Genomic DNA, 24,781 nt, shown 5'->3' on the forward strand with positions numbered 1-24,781 from the left:
AAGTACACGGGAGGAACTATAGCTCTTCTGTATCGATAAAAATCATATTGTCTGAAAATAGCAGATTTAACGGGCCCACAGCTACTTGTCCGCCTGCTCTCGTATTGGTCCGCGCATGGAGCTTTTTTTTTTTTTTAGCTCCGTGGTCCGCGTCGGGGGGGGGGGGGGGTGAGGCCCGGGGTTCAAAGTTGAGTCAGGGACAGCGCAGAACATGTTATTACCGGGACCAAATAAGAACGAGTTCTTCTCACACAGACTATTGTGTGCTCATACAAGCTTGTCAGCGTTCCTTCATGCAATTACATCACAGTCGTGTTTACATTTTCTTTTTTAAACATCATCTCACGTATTACGAGACTATCACCCTTTCATCTTTTCGGGAATGATCGGGAGTGGTAGTCGACCCATTTCCGACAACCCTGGCATTTACGCATGCGCATTACTGTTTTTGTTAAATATTATGGGATGTGCTGTACATTGAAACTCTGATATTCCAGGGTGTAGCAACATCGTCAAGCTATTTTTCTCTGCCGAAATTTCCACCATCGGACAATTTTTCAGACCGGTGCATGAATGCAGTCGTAAAAGGATACACTCAGGAAGATGTTGCAAGGTGCAATGGCGGGAAATAAAAGCCGCAATAAGAACTTGAAAGGTTTGACGCTGATGGTCGACCCGAGCACAATTACAGAAAACAACGGCTCAACGCACGGTAGTGGCAGTTCTGAGTGAGTATTGAAATAGAAGCTATGCTTTTAGGGATGTCTGTAGCTTTATGTGTTGTCCTATCACTGTTTCAGCTTTCCAAAGTCATTCCCCATATCTCCATCGTTTCCCGATCATCGTATGATTTTGAAAACAATGCCCAAAATTGTGTGCTGACACCTTTTTCCTTGTACGTTTCCATTGTAACGCAGGAAAAACAACACATCTGAGAGTGTCGCTGCGCTAGCCAAGAAACTGGACGAGCTCGAGTTGGACGATCAACAGCGACAGAGGCTCGAATCATTTCTTACGCAAAAAGCAAAACTAGCTCAACTTGGGGAATTAAACGGTGACGATTTCATGAAACTTGAAGAACTTGGTCAAGGAAATGGCGGTGTTGTGACCAAGGTATCCCATAAGCCGAGTGGCCTGATTATGGCTCGCAAGGTGAGTGACCCCCTCATTTTTTGTATTCAGTAATATGAAAAAAATACGCTGGCTGTGAACATAACCTGCTGGCGATCAATCGTGAATAATTTTATAAGGCGATTGCACTCTTCATTTTTCTCCTGCATAATTTCAAGGTTACAGTACAACATCCATCCACCATAACGCTGTCATGTGCCTCAGCCTGCTGCAACTTCTCCGAGATCAACATTGACCCTTTATGCGCTAATCGATATAAACCCCGACCCCTCCACCACATTCTGGGTATGTGGGGAAAAAAAACAAAAACACTAAAGCTGCTAAATATACTATGCCTCACCCCCCCCTCCGTGGGTAACCCAAAAATCCCAACCCTGCCTTATCCAAACACTACTGTCCCCAGGTTTTTACCCCCAGCTGGGAAATTTTATGGGGAAATGCAAGACCCCCCCCCCCCCATTTTTTTAACATTACTATCTCAAGATAGTAAAGGTTAGTGTTGGGGTGAGGGTTCCCACCAACTCGTACACAACCATTTTATGTTCTATCAGCTGATGTCTTTGTTTCTTTGGATTCTCCATTCCCAAAATATGGTATACACTGTAAACAGTTTCTACTTCCCCAAAATGTTTAGTTTACTTCAGGTCAAGGTCACGACTGGTGTTCTATTGTGTGGATTTTGAAAAGCTCTATATACACAGCTGGAGAAACGTGCACTTTGCTAAATATTGCATGCTCTATATATTTATTAAGTGAGCACGAGTCCCAGTAGTTCAAGCTGAAGTCCTGTTCCTTTATGAAACACTGATTTTTTTGCACTTTGCTAGTTGGGTCTGCAAAAGAAAAATCATTTATTTATTTTGAGAAATTTGTTGCCCTCAAAGTTGTCATGAATTTTCCATATAACCAGAGTTGCATGAAATTATACTACCGGTATATAAAATTGCTATGTTATGTTTTTTTACAATCTTTGGTCATTGTACTTGTCTAGAGAATGTGTGCTTGAAGCAGTTGCAGCATGACAAAGAAACCTAAAAATCAATATAGCAGGCAGAAATGTATGTGCAGTTTCATTCCTGCTCTTCGTGTACAGCTGTTTTTCACAGGTTATTAAGTGTGGAGCATTTAGTAAAAATATTCTCTCAATGTCTTGGGGGCCTGTTCAAAATGATCATGAAATTTCTTGTAAAAAAATTGTGCTGAGAAAATGGTAAAGTAAAATAATATTAGCAATCCTTCAAATCTAAGGCTTTTTTCATTACACTTGTGGAAAATATGAAAAAAAAAAGATTTGTAAGCACAATGTTGTACTACTGGTAGTACTCATCATGCTTTACAACATTCAATGAAAGGTATGGAATCGAGAAATAAGATTTAATTAACATACTTCTGCTTAACAAAATTAAAAACAGGTAAAAGAAACTAGAATTTATGAATGATGTGCAAAATTGAGTCATTTTCAGCACTCGCGATTACTCTGGCAGACCTGTTTTTGTTTTTTCACTATTTCTGGGCTAGTGGAGTGTCAGCTGCTATTTTTAACCTAAGCAACCCTGGTACTTGTATATTTATCATTTGGGGTTGTTTAATTGCCTCGGCAGAATGACTGAATGAGGCAAAAACTGTTTTAATAATAGCACTGTACGGAACTCTATGTACGGGTGCTTGACTTAAATGGGTGTATAATCTGATCATGCACTTCTTCTTTCGATTCCATTCTCGGTGATCTAAGTACGTACAGTTATGTGTAGATGCCACAATATGAAAGGAGGTCATTGCTGATATTAAACAAATTTATGCAAATAAGATGCAGTCATATCGTGCTGATTACAGATGTATTATAGTCAGTCTTTGCCAACGACAGGCATTCAATTTGTCATCAGTGGTTTACATCTGCTGTGAACAGTGAGTGCTTATACCCACTATGCATTGTTTTACAACCTCAATGTCAGTTTGAATGTAATAAATTAGTACTAAATATTCTGGTCAAGTCAATGAGGCTGCAGGATAAGAGTTGAGAATAACTGGCATCATCTATATTTCTTTCAATGTGTTTCTGCATTGATTAAGCAAATTTGGCCTGTCTGTCACTTTTGTTTCTTGCAATAAAAATAAATGTAATATTTTTCGCACATTGTTTTGAGGCTCTATATTCGTGTATGCACACGTGTTGATGTAATTTAATGCATCCAGAATCTCAAGCCAATCTTTCTATCATGGAGAGATTTAATTTTCTCAGGTTGTTTTATTTGAGGTCAAATACTGGTATATCCAGGCTTGTTTAACATTTGTACCTGAGTGAAATAACACACAGATGGTGTCAATAAAAAAATGCTGTAGTTTTGTGAACATTTATTTTTTAAACTAATGCATGGGCCTGTGTGCTTTCATATTAAAAAGATGAGGACCTTGTAATCTTGCGTTCCATCCAGTTTTTTGACCAAGGGGTTGTCAACAGTGCGACTACTGGATACTGTAAAGACATTTATTCTACACAGGTTTTAATTTGTGTAATCCGCTAAACTAAATCTGTGAACATGTAAAATTACAACTTATCGTCTCACTGCTAAACCAGAGGATTCAAACCAAGTGAATATGTCAAATATCAAAATTAAATACCAGTGTCAGTTAAAGCTTTTACAGTTGACTATATATTTCTGGCTTTTGTGTGCTTTATTATTTATTGAAATCAAACATCAATGGTTGACAACTCTGAGCCAAGATAATTAAATGTCAAATAATAAAGTCATTATTCATACTTGTAAACCTGTTTGACAAGCAGCAGATCCCAAGTTTAACTCTATACAGGTCTATATAAGACTGAATGGCCTGGAAAATCAATTAGTATCATGTGGTGTTACCGTATTTGCTCTATTAGGTTCATGCGCTTACGTAAGTGATAAAGGTTTGTCTATGGTGGAAACTAATCATATTTTAATATTTGAGATGTTCTAATCTAGCAAATATGGTAAATGTAGACCATGTAGTGCTCTCTACAAGGGTTTCAGCTGGGGCATACCTATCAAGTTTGTCAGGTCCCCTAGTGAGTGGTGACAAGTGCATGGCAAAAGGTTTCCTGCAAATTGCCGAAGTTCCAACCTTATTTTCTTTTACGTAAATGGGTAAAAACCATGTGAACTTGCTGTATATGTTATAAATCTATAGTTTTCAACATTTTAAACAATATTATGTTTGGCCACCTACCAGGCATGTTTGAATATTTGAATAAGTGTTCCAGCGGAGCGGGCCCTACTAAGGGATTTACGCTGGTTAACCGCAACACTGAAGATATCCCACCTCAACTGATCTAATCTGTTATGGTAATTTACTATTTCCAGTGTTCATTAATAATTAATACATTAAACAAAACAAAAAAACAGAATTGGTACTTGCTAGCAAACTGAAAGAAAGTGTGAAGCTTGGTTTCTATGGCATTCAAAATTGGAAACAACGCACCAGACTAGAATTATCGGAAAAACACAACTCAAATTTGGCTAACCGAAACTGTTTGAAAACAGAGAACTTACAATAAATAAATGTATGCCAGAGAAATTACTACATCCGTGATTGACCTCCATCATTGACTGTGGAAGAATTGACACAATGACGGAAGTTTATCGGTAATTGAACCTCGGCCACCAGAGACAAATGTTTATACCAGGGGGGTAATCAGCCAGTTATTTCCTTACTGATTAAGTCAGGAGTATGGTTTAAATGTTTAGCAAGCACAATTAACCTCTATTTATAACAGGAAAATAAATAAGGCTCCAAACTAGATGAATAGTTCTTAACGGCGACCATGTTGTTTTACTGTTGACATGTAGTATTACCAGCACATGTGCAAAGCTAAGAGAGCATTAAAACAAAGGATTGATGAGGGAGGGGGTCAAATTTACATAGTTCTCAATTTTAATGGTTTCATAGTTATGATTTCTTTTGAAATAACAGATACGAATTAAAAAAACAAATATATTAGTACATTATGTTAATTAGGATGCAAATTAATATGCAAATTAGCCACAGCCCTGAGACAATTTTCTTGGAAGAACATTGTTTATATTACAAAAAATCACTTGAGGAATAACTTTGGCAGTATGTCACTTGCTACATTCACCTTTGCTTAATATATATTCATATGTCAGGTAGATTTGTTACGTACATGTGTGTGAGGTGTGTACAGAGGACAAAGTCCAACTACTAGTATATACAGAAAACTGAAATGTCCGCTTGGGAGGCTGCTTTAAAGTGCCTATGTAAGTGTCAAGCTAGATGATTAATGTGCAGGGTTTTTCCCAGAGCATTCTAGACTAGTCCTCTCTCCCCCTTCTACTTATTAATTTGTGTTAAACATTTTTAGGGGGAGAATAATAACTCAATATAAATTATTAGAAAGGTAATCAGGTGATCAGATTTTGTGTTCCTGTATCGAAAACGATAACTTGTAGATCAACCTCCATGCATTCATTCATCCGTGTGTCTGCACTGATCAAGTTAAAATGTCATGCATGCATCAGACGTCATGCCACGCATGTACACAAGTATTTGTGTCTGGATCAGATTCAAAATAACCTCCATTTTAAGGCTAAAAAAAATGTATCAAAATTATGCATTTCCACCATTCTGGAACCAGATCTGTCAGATTTGATGCACATCATTTTATTTATTTATTTTTGAATCTGTTTAAAAATGGTGGTCAGCCATTTTAAGGCAAAATTTGCATCAAAATCATACATTTTTACCATTCCAGGACTGGATCTCAATTATGTGTGAATGGATTTGGTTTAGCCGCCTGTGTGCAAAGCACATAATGGAAATCTTTGCAGTTACCCTGTCTGTCTGTATTATAAACATTGTTTTGTTGTTGTGCATCTCAAATAGCAGACAAATATTAGTTGCCAAGCTTCTTGTTTGAAAACATTTATGCAGTTCTTTCTAAGCTATCTTTGATTTTATTTTTTTTGATTGTTTTCAAAAGGGGTCGTCTAGTAGCCATTTTGTATTAAAGAATGCGGGTCTGGTTCCATATTTCTGACATGCTAAGACTGATCAAGTTCAAACTTTACCCATATACCAGACATCATATTGGCCATATGCACATCATTTGTGTCATGATTTGATTCAAGATGGCAAAATGGCAGCCATTCGAGGCTAAAAATGCATCATAGTTAAATCTTTTCATACAGACATTCATGTATCATTCATATACTGTACATAACAATTTGTGTCATGATCTGTTTCTAAAAAGCTACAACTGACTCCCGCTTGTATCCTGTGTGCAATACTAGTGTAGCAGTCAAGGGAAAAATGTTGTAATAAAAAAGACACGAATATCGTGTACAGACAATTAAAAGAAATCACACAACTGAATCCAGTTTGTATCATACCTATCTATCTTGTTGATCAGAATAAACAATATGAAACCTTTGCCGAACCTTATTTCAGATATTCATTGATCGATTTAGTTCAAACCTGTAATCAATTTGGAAAGATTACCGCTCGTATCACGAAACGTACAACATACAATGTACAGATATGTACACATTCAATCTATTATACACTTTCATTAAAAACGACATGACTTGTTACAACTTGTTTTTGTATTTGTTGGTGTTCTTGTTCACAGTACCCAGTCTGAGCTTTACCCAGAAAAATAGCATAGCATTTTGGCTAATTTGCATAACAATATATGGTAATTAATTAAGTATTGTTTATTCAAACATTATAAAGTGGAGCGGAGCCCCTACACTATGTTTTTGGGAGAACCCTGTCAGAAAAAAATGTATGGTTATTGTATGGTTATGTCTTGAAATTGTATTCAGCTGCATTTAGTGTAAAAAAAAAAATTGTATAATGTATATTTGAATAAGATGGTCACTGATGATTGTCTAGAATTTAGAGAAATCTGCTGAATACTAATTATTTTATCTGAAATAATGATTTAATATAATTTTTCTTCAAAAATACATTTCATACCAGCTAAAAGTGATGAAAAGTTTGTCCTACATCATTAATTATTCGACATGATGTTTTTAACAAAGAAAATGTGATAATTTTTTATGAGGTTAAAGGCCTAATTATTCGGTTAAATGTCGGGGAAGGACCTTAAATAGTTTTTAATTTGATGTTACCATACGGATCCATGTAAAACTGAAAACGGCTCGTAAAAACTCTGACAACAGCCCGTACAATGTAGCTTTTAGTGTTTGAATCCCATTTTGGAAATGCTTCCAGGTGGTAAAAAAAAAATACAACTAGTTCATACCCGATATAGAACAATGATGTGCTGTGCTGTTCACATAGAGACATGTATCAGACTGGTGAGAGACATTTTTAATGCCGAGAAATTTTTTAATCGTTAAAAAAATATGTGTTAGGTGACATCAAATCTGGTTGGGGATCGTTTTATCTTCTGCAGTTGAATTGTGATTTTAATTGAAATATGAAATCTCTGTATGATCACATGATTGGTTGACCGCTGGTGCTTGTACATTGTGGTCAACACCTATATTTGTTCTATTATTAGTAGTGTTTGCCCATACTCAGATGACAGGTGTGTGTCTATGGTCAAAATAAGTCTTATTTAATGGTTAAGCATACAATGCAATTTTTGGCCTATACATGTATGCTTCATCATAATTCAACTCTATATCCATTGTATTGTTCTTATCCAGTGCATTTTTCTCATTAGTCCCCGTTCGGATGCAGTCTGAAAACAGGGACTTGTGTTTTGACCTCCGTGTGTCGGTGCGTGCGTGCGTGCGTGCGTGTGTGTGTCTGTGCGTGCGTCCGGACCTGTATCTTAGAAATGCCTGGACCAATCACAATCAAACTTCACACATACATCATACATGATATCATACATATGCACGTCAATTTGTTTCCAATCTGTTTCAAGATGGCCGAATGGCAGCCATTTTTGTCCTAAAAAATCCTAAAAATCAAGCATTTCTCTGCTGTTTACAGATGGATTTTGTTCAAACTTGGTATATACATTAGACATTATGGGACCTTGATGCAAATAATTTTGTTTTTCAGATAAGATTGAAAATGGCCGACTGGCGGCCATTTCGTTTTAATGAATGTGGTTCTAGACCCATATCTCCGACTTGTTTTGACTGATTATGTTCAAATTTTAAATATTCATTATGTCATAGATAGGCAGATATATTGGTTTGACGATCCTATTCAAAATGGCCGAATGGTTGTCATTTTTGTGCTAAAAAATCATCAAAGCATTTCTGGCATTTATGGATGGATTTCATTCAAACTTGGTACATACATTAAACACTACGGGTTCCTGATGTACGTCATTTTATTTTTCAGATCAGATTCAAAATGGCTGTCTGGCGGCCATTTTGTTTTAATGAATGGATTTCCAGACCCATATGTCTGACTTGTTTTGACTGATTATGTTCAAAATTTTAATATTCATTATACATCATGTCACAGATGTACGGATATATTGATTTGACGATCCTTTTCGAAGTGGCCTAATGGTGGCTATTTTTGTGCTAAAAAAATCCTCGAATATCAAGCATTTCTTGCATTTATGGATGGATTTTGTTCAAACTTATAACACACATTAGACATTACAGGTTCCTGTTGCACATCATTTTATTTTTCAGATTGGATTCAAAATGGCCGACTGGCGGCCATTTTGTTTTAATGATTAGGCTTCTAGAGACATATCTCTTAAATTCTTTGACTGATTATATTCAAATTTTATATATTCGTTATACATCATGTTATATATATACATGTATTCAAAATGGCTGATTTTGAATGCTGTTCCAGAGCAATATCACTCAATATTGACAAGTACTTGTTTGACGATCAGATACAAATGTCAAACATTCAAAAAAATCATATTCCTGACATGGTTATATTCCAGCTATATTACTATAAACAAAACTATTCATCTTAAATTTGATAACTAACGAGGACTGTGCCATGCATGGCTTGTTCACTTCAGAAAGATGCTGTACAATATATATATATTTATATGCATGTGAAATGTAGTACTGTACGTCTCAAAACGCTTATTTTTTTCTGTTCTTTCTTTACAGTTAATCAGACTTGAAATAAAGCCAGCAATCCGTAACCAGATAATTCGAGAGCTGAAAGTTTTGCATGACTGCAACTCTCCATACATCGTGGGCTTTTATGGGGCATTCTATAGCGATGGTGAGATTAGTATCTGTATGGAATATATGGTAAGCACTTCACTATGTGCAGGCCTTTCAAAAATGGCTGGTGATTGAAAAATATCTCTGAGGCGAGTTATGGGAGTGATTTTAATGTGTTGAAAAAGAATTTGAATTTGAATTTTTTAAGCTCTCTGTGGCAAATTTTGCGCTAATTGTTAAGAGTGATAACTTTTTATAAAGAAAGATCTGTATTTGTAATATTCAAAGTAGCTTATTGCTTATAATTGTCTTAAAACTAGATAAAGATGTGTGGCATTTATGATGATCAAAAGTCTGCATCCAGATTGTTCTGGTATCGTAAAATGGCGAGAACAGAGTGAAAGGCTGTACGTTGTTCCTATTCACTTCACACCTCACAAGCGGATGCCGTTTTTTTCCCCTATCTGTCTAGTTTTCAGCAGGCAATGCGTTAAAGAATGTGAAAAATATAAATACTAGTGGGTGAGGTTGTGGAGAATGTTTATAACTGTGCATAGCAGTTCGCTAACCTCACCACTGAAAGGTCAAGGAGTTTACATTTTGATTTAGTCCACCTTACAGGATATGATGTGAAACAGAACTGGTAGATGGTGACTCTGTTTACGTGCAAGGAAATATCCCAGTTGCCTTATCCCTAGTTACCTAGTTCTGTGTTTTCTTTTTCAACTTTTTTTTCTCTCTGGATCAACCAACCAAACATCTATTTTGTCTGTTACATTGCTACTACATGTACTGTATAATCTGTATTAAAAGTCGCACCCATTCTTTTTGAACAATTGAGAACCAAAAATTCATGATTTCTCATTTGTGTAATTGTTCTCATAAATGCCACATCCCCTCTGTTGCATTGTAGCATTTCAATAGAAACCGCAGCTTCTAATACAGATTTTACAGTATGTATGATAATGTATCAAATAATTTTACCATTTCAGTAAATTAGCCTTTAATAATTCAAATAAAAAAAATAAATAAATAGGGAGTTAAAAAAATCTTGCATTTTTTCCTGGCTTACAAGTTTATTTCTTTCTTATGTTGTGTTATTTTTTTACAGGATGGTGGGTCATTAGATGTTATTTTAAAGAAAGCTCAAAGAATACCGGAAAAAATTCTTGGAAAAATTACTATTGCGGTAAGTTTTGTCAACTTGTGTGACATGGTGTTTCAAATACATTTTGGGTTTCTGTTATTTTATTGTTGAGTAAAATATTATTCTACAAATTCACAAACATAATAAACTAACCCCATTGTTTAGTACATGTATGTGTGTATTGAATTTCAGTCCCTATTCATTATATGGGAATTTTCCCTGCTATAGATCTCTGCTTTCTACTTGTCAAGTTGTCATTCTCAGGGTTTTTCTAGAAAAAAACTGCAAGAGGAAGCACTGCAATTCAGCGGCTACCAAGTGGGGGAGATAGGGTTCTTCCTACCAGGGTCTGAATTTTTTGATAATTTTAAGTTAAAATGGAGCATTCTATGGCTTCCTTGGGGCCAAAATTACTATCAGACAGGCCACAGTTGAAGACTGTGGCTACATGTGATCCCTGGTCAATCAGAATTTTATAGTGGCCAGAGGATCTGCTTCCCAGGGTAAGGGGGCGCATGGCCATGGCATGAGGGCGCTGCACCCCTGCTCTCTCATTTAAAAAAAATCCCTGATCCTTGGCATCGCCAGTGCATATAGAGAGTTCTTTAACAGCTAAAACTGAAGATAACTCAAAACAATATTGATATCTTTCTTTCATGCTATGTGCTCAAAAAAAATATTACCAACACTGCATCAATACATAAACTTATCCCGAAATGAGCTTTAATATTGCCTGTAGAGCCAGCTACCAGAGTCTGTATTCACTCTGGTTCACTTTCATCTTTCTGCAGGTTCTTAAGGGACTATCTTACTTGAGAGAAAAGCACCAGATAATGCACAGGGGTAAGTATCTTCCATATGTAACTATGCTCTCCCTTTGAAGGTCAAAGTTAACTATATATCACTGGGGAAAAAAATTAAATACTTCATTTCCCCGGTCATAAGCCCCTTCCTAGGTATAAGCCCACCCCTATTTTCAGGTCATCCTCGGTTATAGGCCTTAGGGTGTTTCCGGGTGCCGACAATGGGTTAAAATTTATTAGAATATGCATATAAAAAATGTGTTTCATAGCATAAAAAATCGTAATTGGTACAGTAGTTTTTGTTTTGACAAGAGTTCATGCTTTTAGTTCTGAGAATACTCGCGTTGATTTCACAGTGCAATGGCGAATAACACTACATGGTTTGCGCTCTTTCTGTTCTGTTATTACTCATGATGAACCCAGTGTTGCAATACTCCATAATCCATATCTCTTTGAGGGGTAGCTTTCAAAGTTGTGAAACCTGGTCATTGGACATTGTTTTACTTTTCTGAATAATCGGTGTCCATTGAGACTATCGTGAATGGGGTGGGAACGGTTGAACTATGTTTCGACATGGCCTTTTGGCGACTGTAAACAGTGTTACATGCACCCTCCACACTCAGTTCACTTTTTGAAAATTGCGAATCACCAGTTTTTTAGTGAAATCAGTGCTAACAGATTATATTTTAACATTGCGAGAATTAACTTCCGCCTTGCATTAAAAAAATTACATTGTCAATATAATTCGAAAATTTTCCGACACAGTATTTTGATTGTCAAATCGTGCTGAAAAACATAATGGCGGTAATTGTTTTGCATCAATAGTTTGCGTACGATCGAAAACATCCCACAACGATGATATAGACCTTGCATTTTCCCACAGACGCTAATCATTTTTACACCATAAATTCAGAAGGTAAATTGTGTTTCAATAAAATGTGCATGGTTTTGTGAACACGGTTATTTCTTCATTGTAAAAGTGTTGTGCAAATCAATGACACCTCATTTTTTTCCCCGTGTTAAGACATAATATTCTCCCAAGCCCAGCATTGTAAAAGAAAAATGTGATTTGGATAATTTGTTGAGGGTAGTAACATGGTTACAATGTTAAACAAACAAACAAAAATCGCCTTTTCTGAGATGGTATAAGCCAACCCCTTGCTTTCCCAAATTTTACATGTTGATGCCCTTGGGCTTTATGACTGGGGAAGTACAGTAAATACAGATTTTGTATGAAAAATGATGCCATTCATTTTGGATTATTGTGATTTGACAAATTGATTTCCCATTGTTCTTCAGTGTGTAGTAACCCCAAATGATAATCCTCCCAAGTTGTTGAGATCTTTTAACAACTTTTATTTTCGCTCACTCGCTTGCAGATGTAAAACCATCAAACATTTTGGTGAATTCAAGGGGTGAGATTAAAATGTGCGATTTTGGTGTCAGCGGCCAATTGATAGACTCAATGGCCAATTCGTTTGTAGGAACCAGATCGTATATGTCAGTAAGTAGCTTTCCTTTTGTGACAATACACTTTTTTTTTTTAGGTTGTGGGCCATTTGTTAGCACTACCAACATGTCTGTGCTGTTGTTACAGTGAACATTTGACACTTGTGTGTCTTACAACACCTGTACTACTTACTGCATTCAACAGTACATACATAAACAATTCTGTAATATAACTGTTTCCAGGAGGTTGAATCTATCTGTGCCTCAGAAAGCTCAAGTGTAAACATTGAACCAACAAAAATCTCCACTCTCGTGAAAAGTATTGCAATGATTGTTGAGCTAAAAATCATCAGTCATTGAAACATACACTGTATCTGATGCAATAAAAACATACATTTATATCACTACATATCTCACTTATTTGCAGCCGGAAAGACTACAAGGCACCCATTACTCGGTGCAGTCAGATATCTGGAGTATGGGACTATCATTGGTAGAAATGTCAATAGGTCGATATCCGGTCCCACCTCCTGATAAGAAAGAAATGGCCAAAATATTTGGTCTTCCACAAGAAGAAGACAGTATAACACGTACCCCAATCTCAAGACCAATGAGCGGTAAGTGAATATTCTTCAGAAATTGTTTGTCTCTGCTGTTAAAGGAAAAGTCATCATTGCAAGGTGTCAGTTAACTGTATAGTCCGTAATTGCACTCATACATAGTACAATGAGGAGATTTAGTATATTGGTTATCATATATTGTCTAGCCTTGTAATGCTATTACTTATACCTTGATTGTACATCATGGCACACATACACCATACCGACTGCTAACTTTTAGTTGTAATAAAATCACTAAAATCAGGTATTTAGACACATCTGAAACCAGACCTTAGGCATGCGGCGTTTGATTTTCTTCAAACTTGATGGAAGGTGTAACTATCACTGGCGTTGATGCATGTCACTTTTATTTGTAAAGTCAACTCAATCCATCTATCTGCTTTTTCCCATATGCACAATTCTTGAAGCTGTAAAGCAATGCAAAAATTTACAGGAGCTAAATTATCCTTAAATTTGTATAGTTTTGAGATTGGACACAATAAAGTATGTGCTTTATGTGCATGTGAATAGAAACCTTTATACTAATAATATATACTATGTTTTTGACATTTGTTTTTAGCTCCGCTGTCAACTTTGTCGAGCGGAGCTTATCATATGAGTGATTGTCTGGCGTTCGTCGTCCGTGTCAATTTTTAGCTCCGCTGTCGACTTTGTCGAGCGGAGCTTATCATATGAGTGATTGTCCGTCGTCGTCGTCCGTGTCAATGTTTTACTTTTTAGCTCCGCTGTCGACTTTGTCGAGCGGAGCTTATCATATGAGTGATTGTCCGTCTCCGTCGTCCGTGTCAATGTTTTACTTTTTCGACTTCTTCTTGAAAACTTCAAGCCTGAATGCTTTGATACTTGGTGTATATGTACCTTGGGTAGACCTCTCTCAGATTTGTTCATTTCATGATGATATCTTCAATTCTCTAATTTTGGTGAATATTTTTGTCATTTTTAGTAAAAAGTGATATTTTCGACTTCTTGTTGAAAACCGCAAGTCCAATTGCTTTGATATTTACATATATAGGTACTACATGTCGACCTCTCTCAGATTTGTTCATTTTGTAATGATATCTTCAATTCTCTAATTTTGGTGAATATTTTTGTCATTTTTAGTAAAAAGTGATATTTTCGACTTCTTGTTGAAAACCGCAAGTCCAATTGCTTTGATATTTACATATATAGGTACTACATGTCGACCTCTCTCAGATTTGTTCATTTTGTAATGATATCTTCAATTCTCTAATTTCGGTGAATATTTTTGTAATTTTTGGTAAAAAGTGATATATTCGACTTCTTGTTGAAAACCGCAAGTCCAATTGCTTTGATATTACATATATAGGTACTACATGTGGACCTCTCTCAGATTTGTTCATTTCATGATGATATCTTTAATTCTCTAATTTTGATGAATATTTTTGTAATTTTTCGTAAAAAGTGATATTTTCGACTTCTTGTTGAAAACCGCAAGTCCAATTGCTTTGATATATTATACATATAGGTACTACATGTGGACCTCTCTCAGATTTGTTCATTTTCTAATGATATCTTCTGTTCTTTAATTGCCATGTGCATTGCTAACAGCGGAGCTATCTCAGCCGACAGGCTGCTTGTTTGACTTCTTCTTGAAAACTACAAGCCTGAATGCTTTGATACTTGGTGTATATGTACCTTGGGTAGACCTCTCTTAGATTTGTTCATTTCATGTTGATATCTTCAATTTTCTAATTTTGGTGAATATTTTTGTCATTTTTGGTAAAAAGTGATATTTTCGACTTCTTGTTAAAAACCACAAGTGCAATTGCTTTGATATTACATATATAGGTACTACATGTGGACCTCTCTCAGATTTGTTCATTTTGTAATGATATCTTTAATTCTCTAATTTTGGTGAATATTTTTGTCATTTTTGGTAAAAAGTGATATTTTCGACTTCTTGTTAAAAACCGCAAGTCCAATTGCTTTGATACTACATATATAGGTACTACATGTGGACCTCTCTCAGATTTGTTCATTTCGTGATGATATCTTCAATTCTCTAATTTTGGTGAATATTTTTGTCATTTTTGGTAAAAAGTGATATTTTCGACTTCTTGTTAAAAACCGCAAGTTCGATTGCTTTGATATTACATATACAGGTACTACATGTGCACCTCTCTCAGATTTGTTCATTTTGTGATGATATCTTCAATTCTCTAATTTTGGTGAATATTTTTGTCATTTTTTGTAAAAAGTGATATTTTCAACTTCTTGTTAAAAACCAATAGTCCAATTGCTTTGATATTACATATATAGATACTACATGTAGACCTTTCTCAGATTTGTTCATTTTGTGATGATATCTTCAGTTCTCTAATTTTGGTGAATACTTTTGTCATTTTTGGTAAAAAGTGATATTTTCGACTTCTTGTTAAAAACCAATAGTCCAATTGCTTTGATATTACATATATAGAATACTACATGTAGACCTTTCTCAGATTTGTTCATTTTGTGATGATATCTTCAGTTCTCTAATTTTGGTGAATACTTTTGTCATTTTTGGTAAAAAGTGATATTTTCGACTTCTTGTTGAAAACTGTAAGTCCAATTGCTTTGATATTACATATATAGGTACTACATACGGACCACTCTCAAATTTGTTCATTTCATGATGATATCTTCAATTTTTTAATTTTGGTGAATATTTTTGTCATTTTTGGTAAAAAGTGTTATTTTCAACTTCTTGTTAAAAACCGCAAGTCCAATTGCTTTGATATTACATATATAGGTACGACATGTGGACCATTTTCAAATTTGTTCATTTCATGACGATATCTTTAATTTTCTAATTTTGGTGAATATTTTTGTCATTTTTGGTAAAAAGTGATATTTTCTTCTTGTTAAAAACCACAATCATTTATGGTGAAAAATGATATTCTTGAATTCTCGTTGAAAACAGCAAGTCCCATTGCATTGATACTATGCATATTGTTCATTTTCTAATGATATCTTCTGTTCTTTAATTGAAATGTCCATGACTAACAGCGGAGCTATTTCAGCCGAGAGGCTGCTTGTCTTGTTATAACCGTGATATCATTCATTGTCACATGCATAACACATGTATCTGCATGGTGAAAATACCATGAGATACAGGTTTTTACTGCTGGTATATTCCATGTTACACACCAAAACACATTCAAATTATTCATTTCATAACAAACAACAGAATTCTATATTCTATAATTAGCTCATAATCATTAGCTAGTGCATAAATCTTGTCATTCTCCGATTCAATGCATTATGCAATCTGTTGGCATATTCATATGAGTAAGCTTAGTATTATTCAACTGATCTAACAAATAAATATTTACTCTGCTTTTTTGTTTCTGTGCAATCTAAATTAACGCCCGTTCATTAATTTTTTCTAGGCATGGGACTTGGGAGTAGTTTTGGGAGCGATGGACCACGCCCTATGGCAATATTTGAACTACTTGAATATATTGTAAATGAGGTAAGTGTTTCACATGCGTGTGTGTTGTGTGTTTACTTCCTTGCAGTCTCTCCAGTCTGCATTGTAGAAGAATCAGATTTCTCGGCATTTATGCGATCTGGAAAACTATCCCAAAATGCCTTGTAAATATGGTATGAGAACGCCATCGGTTAGTTATTGACCCTGAATGTTGAGAAACATTATGGGGGAAGTTCCCATGTGAATTAAAGCTAGCCAATGAACACAAAGTATTTTAGTTTTAGTTCATAGTATGTGATGTTCGAATAAGTTTTCATAGCTAATAAGATAAACCCGCATTAATTCCTGCGTGTTGTAATAAAGATCTTGCAGGTTATCCTTGTTTATCATGTTTACTTGAGATAGTCAAAGGGCGATTATCGTCACGCAGCTCTTGTTTGAATTTCATGTAAACAATGTATTTTACTCTGTGTACATCGCTATACACACTATATCGAACACGCAGTCTCATAATGATCACCGCTCTTTCGCTATTTGAATACCATGATTTTCTCACTCAAATTTTGTGCAACATTTTGCTCTATTTTTCTATAATTTTTTTGTTAATTTGGGTCAAAGAGACATAATTTTCTTCTAATTTCTTCTAAGGTGTTGATCACATTTAAAAAAAAAACATATGTGGAACAAAATTCCATATTTTATGTACGACAAAAGCAATTTTGAGCACTCAATTGGTTGAAACTGCATTGCTTTCTTTCTCTTGTGTGAAGTCTTGCTGGAAAGCCTGATGTCAACAGTTTTATATGGCATGCATTAGGCTCCTCTAGCCAAGTTAGAATTATCATGTATCATTGTCACTTGATTTATTCCATCAGAAGAAGACTAAACATACTTTTGTCATCTTTATTTCCTTTTGTCAAATGCATACATTGTTTAAATGTTTAGAATTATTCATATTTGATGGTTTATAATAGTGTCACTGTTTGTTTTGCAGCCTCCACCGAGGTTACCCAGTAAGGTATTTTCTGAAGAATTTATAGATTTTGTTAATCAATGGTAAGATTGTTATTATTTCTGAGTCTCATAAAAAAGCAAAATTGTTTCGCTAGGATTTTAGTTCATCAAATTTGTACTCAGTCTAATTAATATCTGATATAGATCGATGATAATTTGTAATTCTTTCTGGGGTACAATGTCTCTAAGTACACATTACCAACTCCCTATGCAATTCTAGTGCAGATCTTGCTGGATAAGCCACCAATTAGAACTCTTCTTACATACTGCTTTCTAGTAAGTCGTACTCTAATTAGTTGAAAAATCATGTATTTAGTTGGTCACCTACTTCAAATACCGGCCTCTATCTGTATCGTATCTTAATCAGATTAATGCATACTGTAATTTGTTAATGCTCATTTTATGTCACCATGACTTTTTTAGCCTCAGTTTTTTCTAGGATTCATCATGTGTTCCATCAGTCTGTATGTCTGTCTGTTTGTCTTTTCATATTCATGTTTAGATTAAAATACAGTTGCGAGACATTTGTTTGACACATCCATGCAAATTAGATCCGATCCAGGTCATTTGATTGGCAGCAGTTTTGAGGGACTGGCAGTTATTTTATTTTCAGTTTTCTTCAACATTCTTTGATTATTTCTATTTTGCAGCAGATGTCAGTTAATTGTTAATCCATACATTGTGTTAAGATGTTATATCTGTATTTTATTTGCTGCATGATTGTTGTACTTTATTTTTTCCTTTTTTTTTTCTTGACAGTTTGATAAAGAATCCATCAGATAGAGCTGATCTTAAGTTTTTAATGGTGAGTTGTTACTTGATTGTTTCATTGGATCTGAGCGTTTAAACTCATCATTCTGACTACTGGAAAACATGTCTTTTTAGCTAGCATGCTATTTAGCTAATTTAGCTAATCTGTAATTTCGCTAATTCAAGATGTCACTAATTTAAAATAAAGTATATCCTCACAATGAGATTGTTGGCACTATTTAAACATGTTTTACAGTATGTATTTGACCTTGAACAAGGGCTCTCATAATGTCTCTAAGTGGTGTACAGGCAACACCCTCAAAAAACCCTGCATTTTTTTTGCAATTTACAACTATGAATATCATAGTACTGATTGTATGCCAAATTTATAATGGGCCATTCCAGTTTAATTCTGCACCTCCCCTGTTGATGAGGTTGGATTTCCAGCACTGTATGATGGGGAAAATACCCCGGATTTCCAACTGTATATAGAGAAACAGCCGAGTATGGAAAAAAAAAATTCTGGAAATCCAGGCAGTTATGGCTACTAAATAAAATATGGCCTAGCTTATCTCACCACATACCAGTTGATGAGGTTGGATTTCCAACACTCTATGACTAAAAAAACTTGGAATTCTGACTGTATTGGGCCAGTATGAAATAGATAATGATGGTGGGACGAATGAGCTCATCAACACCGTGAATCAGGACTAGTTTGGATTTCCATTATCAGATATAAAATTTTGAACTTGGTAAATTAGCATATGATGAGAGTTATATTTGGAAATCCTACTCTGTATGGTGTCACAAAGGAACTCATCAACACCATAAGTAGGACCTATAGTTTTGGATTTCCATAACTGTATGGTGAATGGTGATTTGGAAATAAAACTTTGTATGACTTGTACACCCATGGAAATTATACCCTGTTGTATGAAGTAAACACACAAACTCATCAACAGGGGGTGCAGATATAAACTGGAATGGCCCAATGCTGAATTAATGAATTCCCTTGAAAACCTCTTAAGATTCAAGTGCAGTGAAGAATATACTCTTCATCACTGTTATGTAACAATGACAGTAAATATAACTCATAGCTGTTTCTAATCAAGGCTTTAACACTCTCTTTATCACTTTGACAGCCGGTTAGCACCCTCAATTTAAATAGCCACAATTCTGGCCATGGTGCTTAGCGAAGATCTTTAACATATCCCCACCAATATTTTCATATGTTTATATACTTCTCTATCAGGGGTTTTTCTATAAAAAAAAAAACTGCAAGAAGGAGTACTGCAATGTAGCGGAACCACCAAGTGATAGAGACCACTGTGGCCACATGTGATCACTGGTCAATCAGAATGTTATGGTTGCCAGAGGATCTGCTCTCATGGCATGGCATGAGGGCGCTGCACCACTGTTTTCTTGTTTAAAAAAATCCGTCTCTATAATTTCTTTAGAACTTGTTGACATCGTTTTTATTGCGGCATACAAGTCATAATTGTATGTTTTGAAAAGATTTTTTCTCTGAAAGGTGACAAGTTTTTTTTTGGCATAAAGTATAGTTAAAAATAATGACATGTTGTACTTGAATCTTCTGTGACACTCAACATCAGCGAACCTTTCTGCTTTTTTCCCCCATCAGAACCATCGGTTTATTAGGAAATCAGAGGCCGAAGATGTGGACTTTGCATCATGGGTTTGTGAAACAAATGATCTACATTCACTAACCCCAACTCAGACAGCTGTGTAAAACCAAGCTGATGGGTTTGAATTCTACGTCACCATTAAGGAGGGTCTCTACAACAGGATGAGCGACCACTCGCTTATCAGTCGGACAGCTGAAATATCTATTATTAACCTTCAATCACTGTTTCCAATTAAGAACATAACCATTTTGAAGAGAAAAAAAATGAAACTGCCACCTGTTGCGTCTAAATTGATTTTTTTTTTAAATCAAACTATCGCATAATTTTTTGACCATTACTGATGTGTTGCATGTAGTGGGCCTCCTTAATACAATATAGAAATGTATATAAACGACGCATGTTTCATCAAATGGAGATTGTATATGAATGAATACACGTGATATTTAGTGTACAGTGTTATTGCTCATTTGCTCTTTATATTAATGCTCTGTGTTGTATGTATTCTGCTTGATAGCAAACGATGGAAGCAAACTGAGGCACACAAGTTTCAAGTTAAATCTCTTGTGCTGAGAGACTGTATATTTCTTCTCATCGGTTATTTTTTTCTTAAACCTGGTCGTCATATCCTACTCAAAGTCAGTCTTTAAACAAACAGAAAATTATCGTAATTGTCAATCATGTTGTGTATGTCGATACGATGGCTCCAGTTTTGTTTCCCCATTTTTTTTTTTTAAAAAGTAAAAAAAAAGCTGCTTTAACTTTCTCATTCCATGCGTGTTTTAGAAAACAGTTAACAATGCTAGCAATAAATAACTACTGCCTATTTACAGTTTCCTTGACGATGATGGTTTTTTCAACCCTTGTCTTTTTTTAAAAACAAATAATATATTCCAACCTGTGCAGTGTAAAAAGTTCTATAACTATCTCAAATGTTAGAGGTCACGCAAGTGCTAGGATTGTTCTAAAACCATCATGGTCAATGGAAGGTCTAGCAGTTCAGCCGATTCTATCCTGGCTGGCTGGCCGGTCGACTGAACTACAGTTGTTGATATTGTTACATATATGATATATCAATAAAAATTGAAATTGTGTTGATGCTAAGTAGATCAGAAAAACAAAAATTGTGCAAATTGTGTCCTGAAATTTACATCGCTAGCGTTGTTATTTAAAAATTTAAAAGAAAAGAAAATGCTTGTAACTCAGAATCAGTAATTGAGTTCTAGATTTTAAAAATAATGTATTTAAAAATATTTGTGTGTATATTTAACTGAGCTACATGTAGTTACTGTGTATAAGAATGTGTCACTGTAAGAAAGCCTCAATTGATTGTTTGTGGCAAGCTGTTTGTTTCGAGATTGGTCTAAATTGTATTTTTCTTCTAGTCGTGGTTGTTACGGTAACGTGTAAATAATCTATAAGATCTTACAACAACTACCTTTAAATTGTACCGAGACTAGAACTACTTGTATTTCAGAGTAATTTATATGCAAACAAACAAACCTAGGGAAAAGCATTTTAAGATACATCCATTTACCTATGCTGATCTTAAAATAATACCAGAATCGTGTTTATTTTGAATCATGTTCTGTGCCGCTTACATTTACACTTGGTTCCTCAGGTGTTTAGTTGAGTTTAGAGTGTATGTACTTCCCAGTTTAGCTCTACAAGTCTTCCACTACCGTACATTACAAGACGTGTAAATACATGCCTACCCCTGATTATATACATACATTATGGTATTGACATACTCTCAATGCTGTACATGTTTGTGTGTTCATGCGCTTATATATGTGTAATTTGCGTTACTTTGACCTCTTAAATGACATGTTGTAAAATACTTAAAAGGAGCAATAATCTGTGTAGCATTTCAACAAAATTCACATGCTGGCTCATGTAGATTTCACTGTAATCATTGTCCCCTCAGACCCCTTCTCACTCATTCATCTCCCATTGTATCCCTAAAACCATCCAGCCAGATCTCTCTTCTACAAGTAAATTCCCATATTCACTAATCAAAGCCACAGTGTCCTTTCTCACTTTGTGTTCCTCATATTACAAGCAACAAACTACATGCAATTCAGTTATTCACTAAAGCTGCTTTCCTAGTATTACCACTTCTAATCATTACATTAAGTATTCCTCTTTCAATTCATATTCAGTCATTCACCTCTGTACCACTGACATTTCCCATTGCAGCACCCCAAACCCCTTTTCCTTGACAGTCATTGTCTTGCACAACGCCATGGATACCATTGTCACTGTAACTTATTAACAGTTTGGTGTTCTCCCTGTTTCTTTTGTAAAATGTTTAAAGCTTAAGTGGTATATCGGAATTTACAAAGCTGAAGTTGTAAATCTTTGGATGCTAAGCTGAAGCTCTGAATCTTCAGATGCAAAGGTGAAGCTCTGAATGTAAAGCTGTAAATCTTCAGATTTGAAGCTCTGAATGTGAAGCTGAAGCCCTGAATGTGAAGCCGAAGCTCTGAATGTGAAGCTGTAAATCTTCAGATTCAAAGCTGAAGCTCTGAATGTGAAACTGAAGCTCTGAATGTGAAGCTGAAGCTCTGAGTCTTCAGATGCAAAGCTGAAGCTGTGAATGTAAAGCTGAAGCTCAGAATCTTCAGATGCAAAGCTGAAGCTGTGAATGTAAAGCTGAAGCTCAGAATCTTCAGATGCAAAGCTGAAGCTGTGAATCTAAAGCTGAAGCTCAGAATCATCAGATGCAAAGCTGAAGCTGTGAATGTAAAGCTGAAGATGTGAAGCTGAAGCTCAGAATGTAAAGCTAAAAACTGTAAATCTTCAGATGTGAAGCTGTTGATCTAAAGATGTAAAACACTGTTCCTAAATGTATATTAACAGGTGTGTGTAATTATGTTGCTCTTGCTAACAGGGAGGTTACAGTCTGTTTGTATTCAAGAGAAGAGCATGTCAAGGCTGGTTCCATAATTTTGAGTTTAAACAGAATATGCAAATTTTAATGCCACATGTGTATTGGCACATTAGTATATGTATATTTTTCTGATTCACTAACTTGTATAGTTTGTGCCTGCTATATTCAGCCAGATCTGTTCCCTTCAAACATGCTATTTTGGTCGCGCATTTCAGAAGTTTGAAATATCTAAGGGAATAGGAAGGGGTGCATATGAAATCAATGCCTTGCACCTTGTACTGTTCATTCAGCATGAACTGCACTCTTAGTAGTTGTACTGTGATGGTTGCTTGGGAGTCTTATTGTGATTGGGTTCCCCCACTTCCCCAATAGGCAGAAAGATAGACCTCTCCAAAGAAACTGTCGGCTGTCATTGTGTGAACTATTGTTTTCTCAATAGTGATGCATCTCTCCTCCCAAACTTTGGATCAACTGTATGGGATTCTGGCTAATATCCATGGAAGTTGCATCTGATTTTGGGGGGGAGGGCAGACACTCGTTCAAATTTTGAGTTTCTACACAAACCAGCTAGCCCAATGGTTTGAGTTGCAACTTTTGAACCACAAATCGAATAATGTGCAAAAGCGAACAATTGCTCTCTGCACAAACACTTTCGGCTTTCACAACTTAATATATGTAGCCATATACATTGCATAGTAATATATTTATGGATGATTTTGGGACCTTGACATTTGCATAAAACAAAAATCTCCCCACAATACAAATTACTGTAAACAGTTTTATGATTATTTAATGCCCTAGTCATGGATTTTTTGTTTTGTAAATTGAAAACTGCAGTATAATGTCTTTTTTAGTGTTTATGTATAAACTGTTCTGCATGATGCTGTGGATACATGGAGATCACCGATGGCATACATGTACGTTTGTGTGTTATAGTTTACAAAATAAAAAACAATTTCAACATTCAAATTGTTAGTCATTTTTTTTAATGAAAACAGAAACTGTTCATGAACTTTGCATCACATTTTGCAGTAAAATTTTGAAAGATCATTGATCAAATTTCTCCACAATTGTGTGGACTTTATTTCTGTGTCATCAAAGCATTGTGTCAGATCAAAATCGTTCACCAAATAAGCTCAAAAGCACTAACAATTGTGGGATGCCCTGTGAAGTATTGTGTTTTTTTGTAAAGATTGGCATTGGAGTTGGTCGCATATAGCACCCTCTTGTGGTGGTAAATCTACAGCGAAGATTGCATATTGATTCATCACTTCCATGTAACCATGGTGACAGCAGACTTAAAAGTCGGAAGTTGCACCCCCATGAAGCAAACTTCATGTCGAAACACTGGAATTGTTGAGCCTCAACAGAGTGCTCGTCTGCTTCCTTCGCAAATTTCTGAAAAAAAATATTTAGTCCGCTGTTATGTCATGAGCTTGGGATGGCTTGGTACGAGATTTCAAGCACTAAGCCAGTTGGTAGGGAAAGTGTTGCTTGTAGCGGCAGAATCAAGCCTGGTCTTTAACAGTGACTAGTAGTTTACTCAGTGGGGAGTGCCACTGATGGTTATGTTCGCCCTGCCTTCAACTTGCCAAATATCACTTGAATGTGTTTTCACAATTCCTACTAATTCGCTTGTACTAGAGAAATTAATCGAACATCATAATGACAGCAGTGACCCAGGATTGTGATTTCCACCCCTCCTACTGGCAATACTACCCAGCAATAGTGATTCAAGACCATAGGGTGTCTGGCTGTTTTCAAAAACATGT

The 24,781-nt window shown here is 35.6% G+C and overlaps 1 protein-coding gene across 1 annotated transcript; it reads left to right on the plus strand.

Annotated features, from left to right (window-relative positions):
* Positions 1 to 447: 447 nt before the first annotated feature.
* LOC100370801 (dual specificity mitogen-activated protein kinase kinase 1-like) lies at positions 448 to 23,978 on the plus strand. Its single transcript, XM_006815136.3, has 11 exons — positions 448 to 728; positions 918 to 1,152; positions 9,198 to 9,344; positions 10,369 to 10,446; positions 11,196 to 11,247; positions 12,587 to 12,711; positions 13,084 to 13,273; positions 16,669 to 16,751; positions 17,704 to 17,765; positions 18,483 to 18,528; positions 20,116 to 23,978. Exons 1-11 carry the CDS (start codon positions 604 to 606, stop codon positions 20,221 to 20,223), a joined length of 1,251 nt encoding a protein of 416 aa, XP_006815199.1. The 5' UTR covers positions 448 to 603; the 3' UTR covers positions 20,224 to 23,978.
* The last annotated feature ends 803 nt before the right edge of the window (positions 23,979 to 24,781 follow it).

The sequence above is a fragment of the Saccoglossus kowalevskii genome, chromosome 13 (assembly GCF_978046115.1).
Source record: "Saccoglossus kowalevskii chromosome 13, keSacKowa6.1, whole genome shotgun sequence".
NCBI classification, from domain to species: Eukaryota; Metazoa; Hemichordata; class Enteropneusta; family Harrimaniidae; genus Saccoglossus; species Saccoglossus kowalevskii.

What these genes read in the sequence shown, in the direction of transcription:
- LOC100370801 (XM_006815136.3), top strand. Translation starts at nt 604, where the DNA reads ATGTTGCAAGGTGCAATGGCGGGAAATAAAAGCCGCAATAAGAACTTG. An exon ending in CACGGTAGTGGCAGTTCTGA is followed by an intron (nt 729 to 917) that starts GTGAGTATTGAA and finishes ATTGTAACGCAG; the next exon opens with GAAAAACAACACATCTGAGA. An exon ending in ATAGATTTTGTTAATCAATG is followed by an intron (nt 17,766 to 18,482) that starts GTAAGATTGTTA and finishes TTTTCTTGACAG; the next exon opens with TTTGATAAAGAATCCATCAG.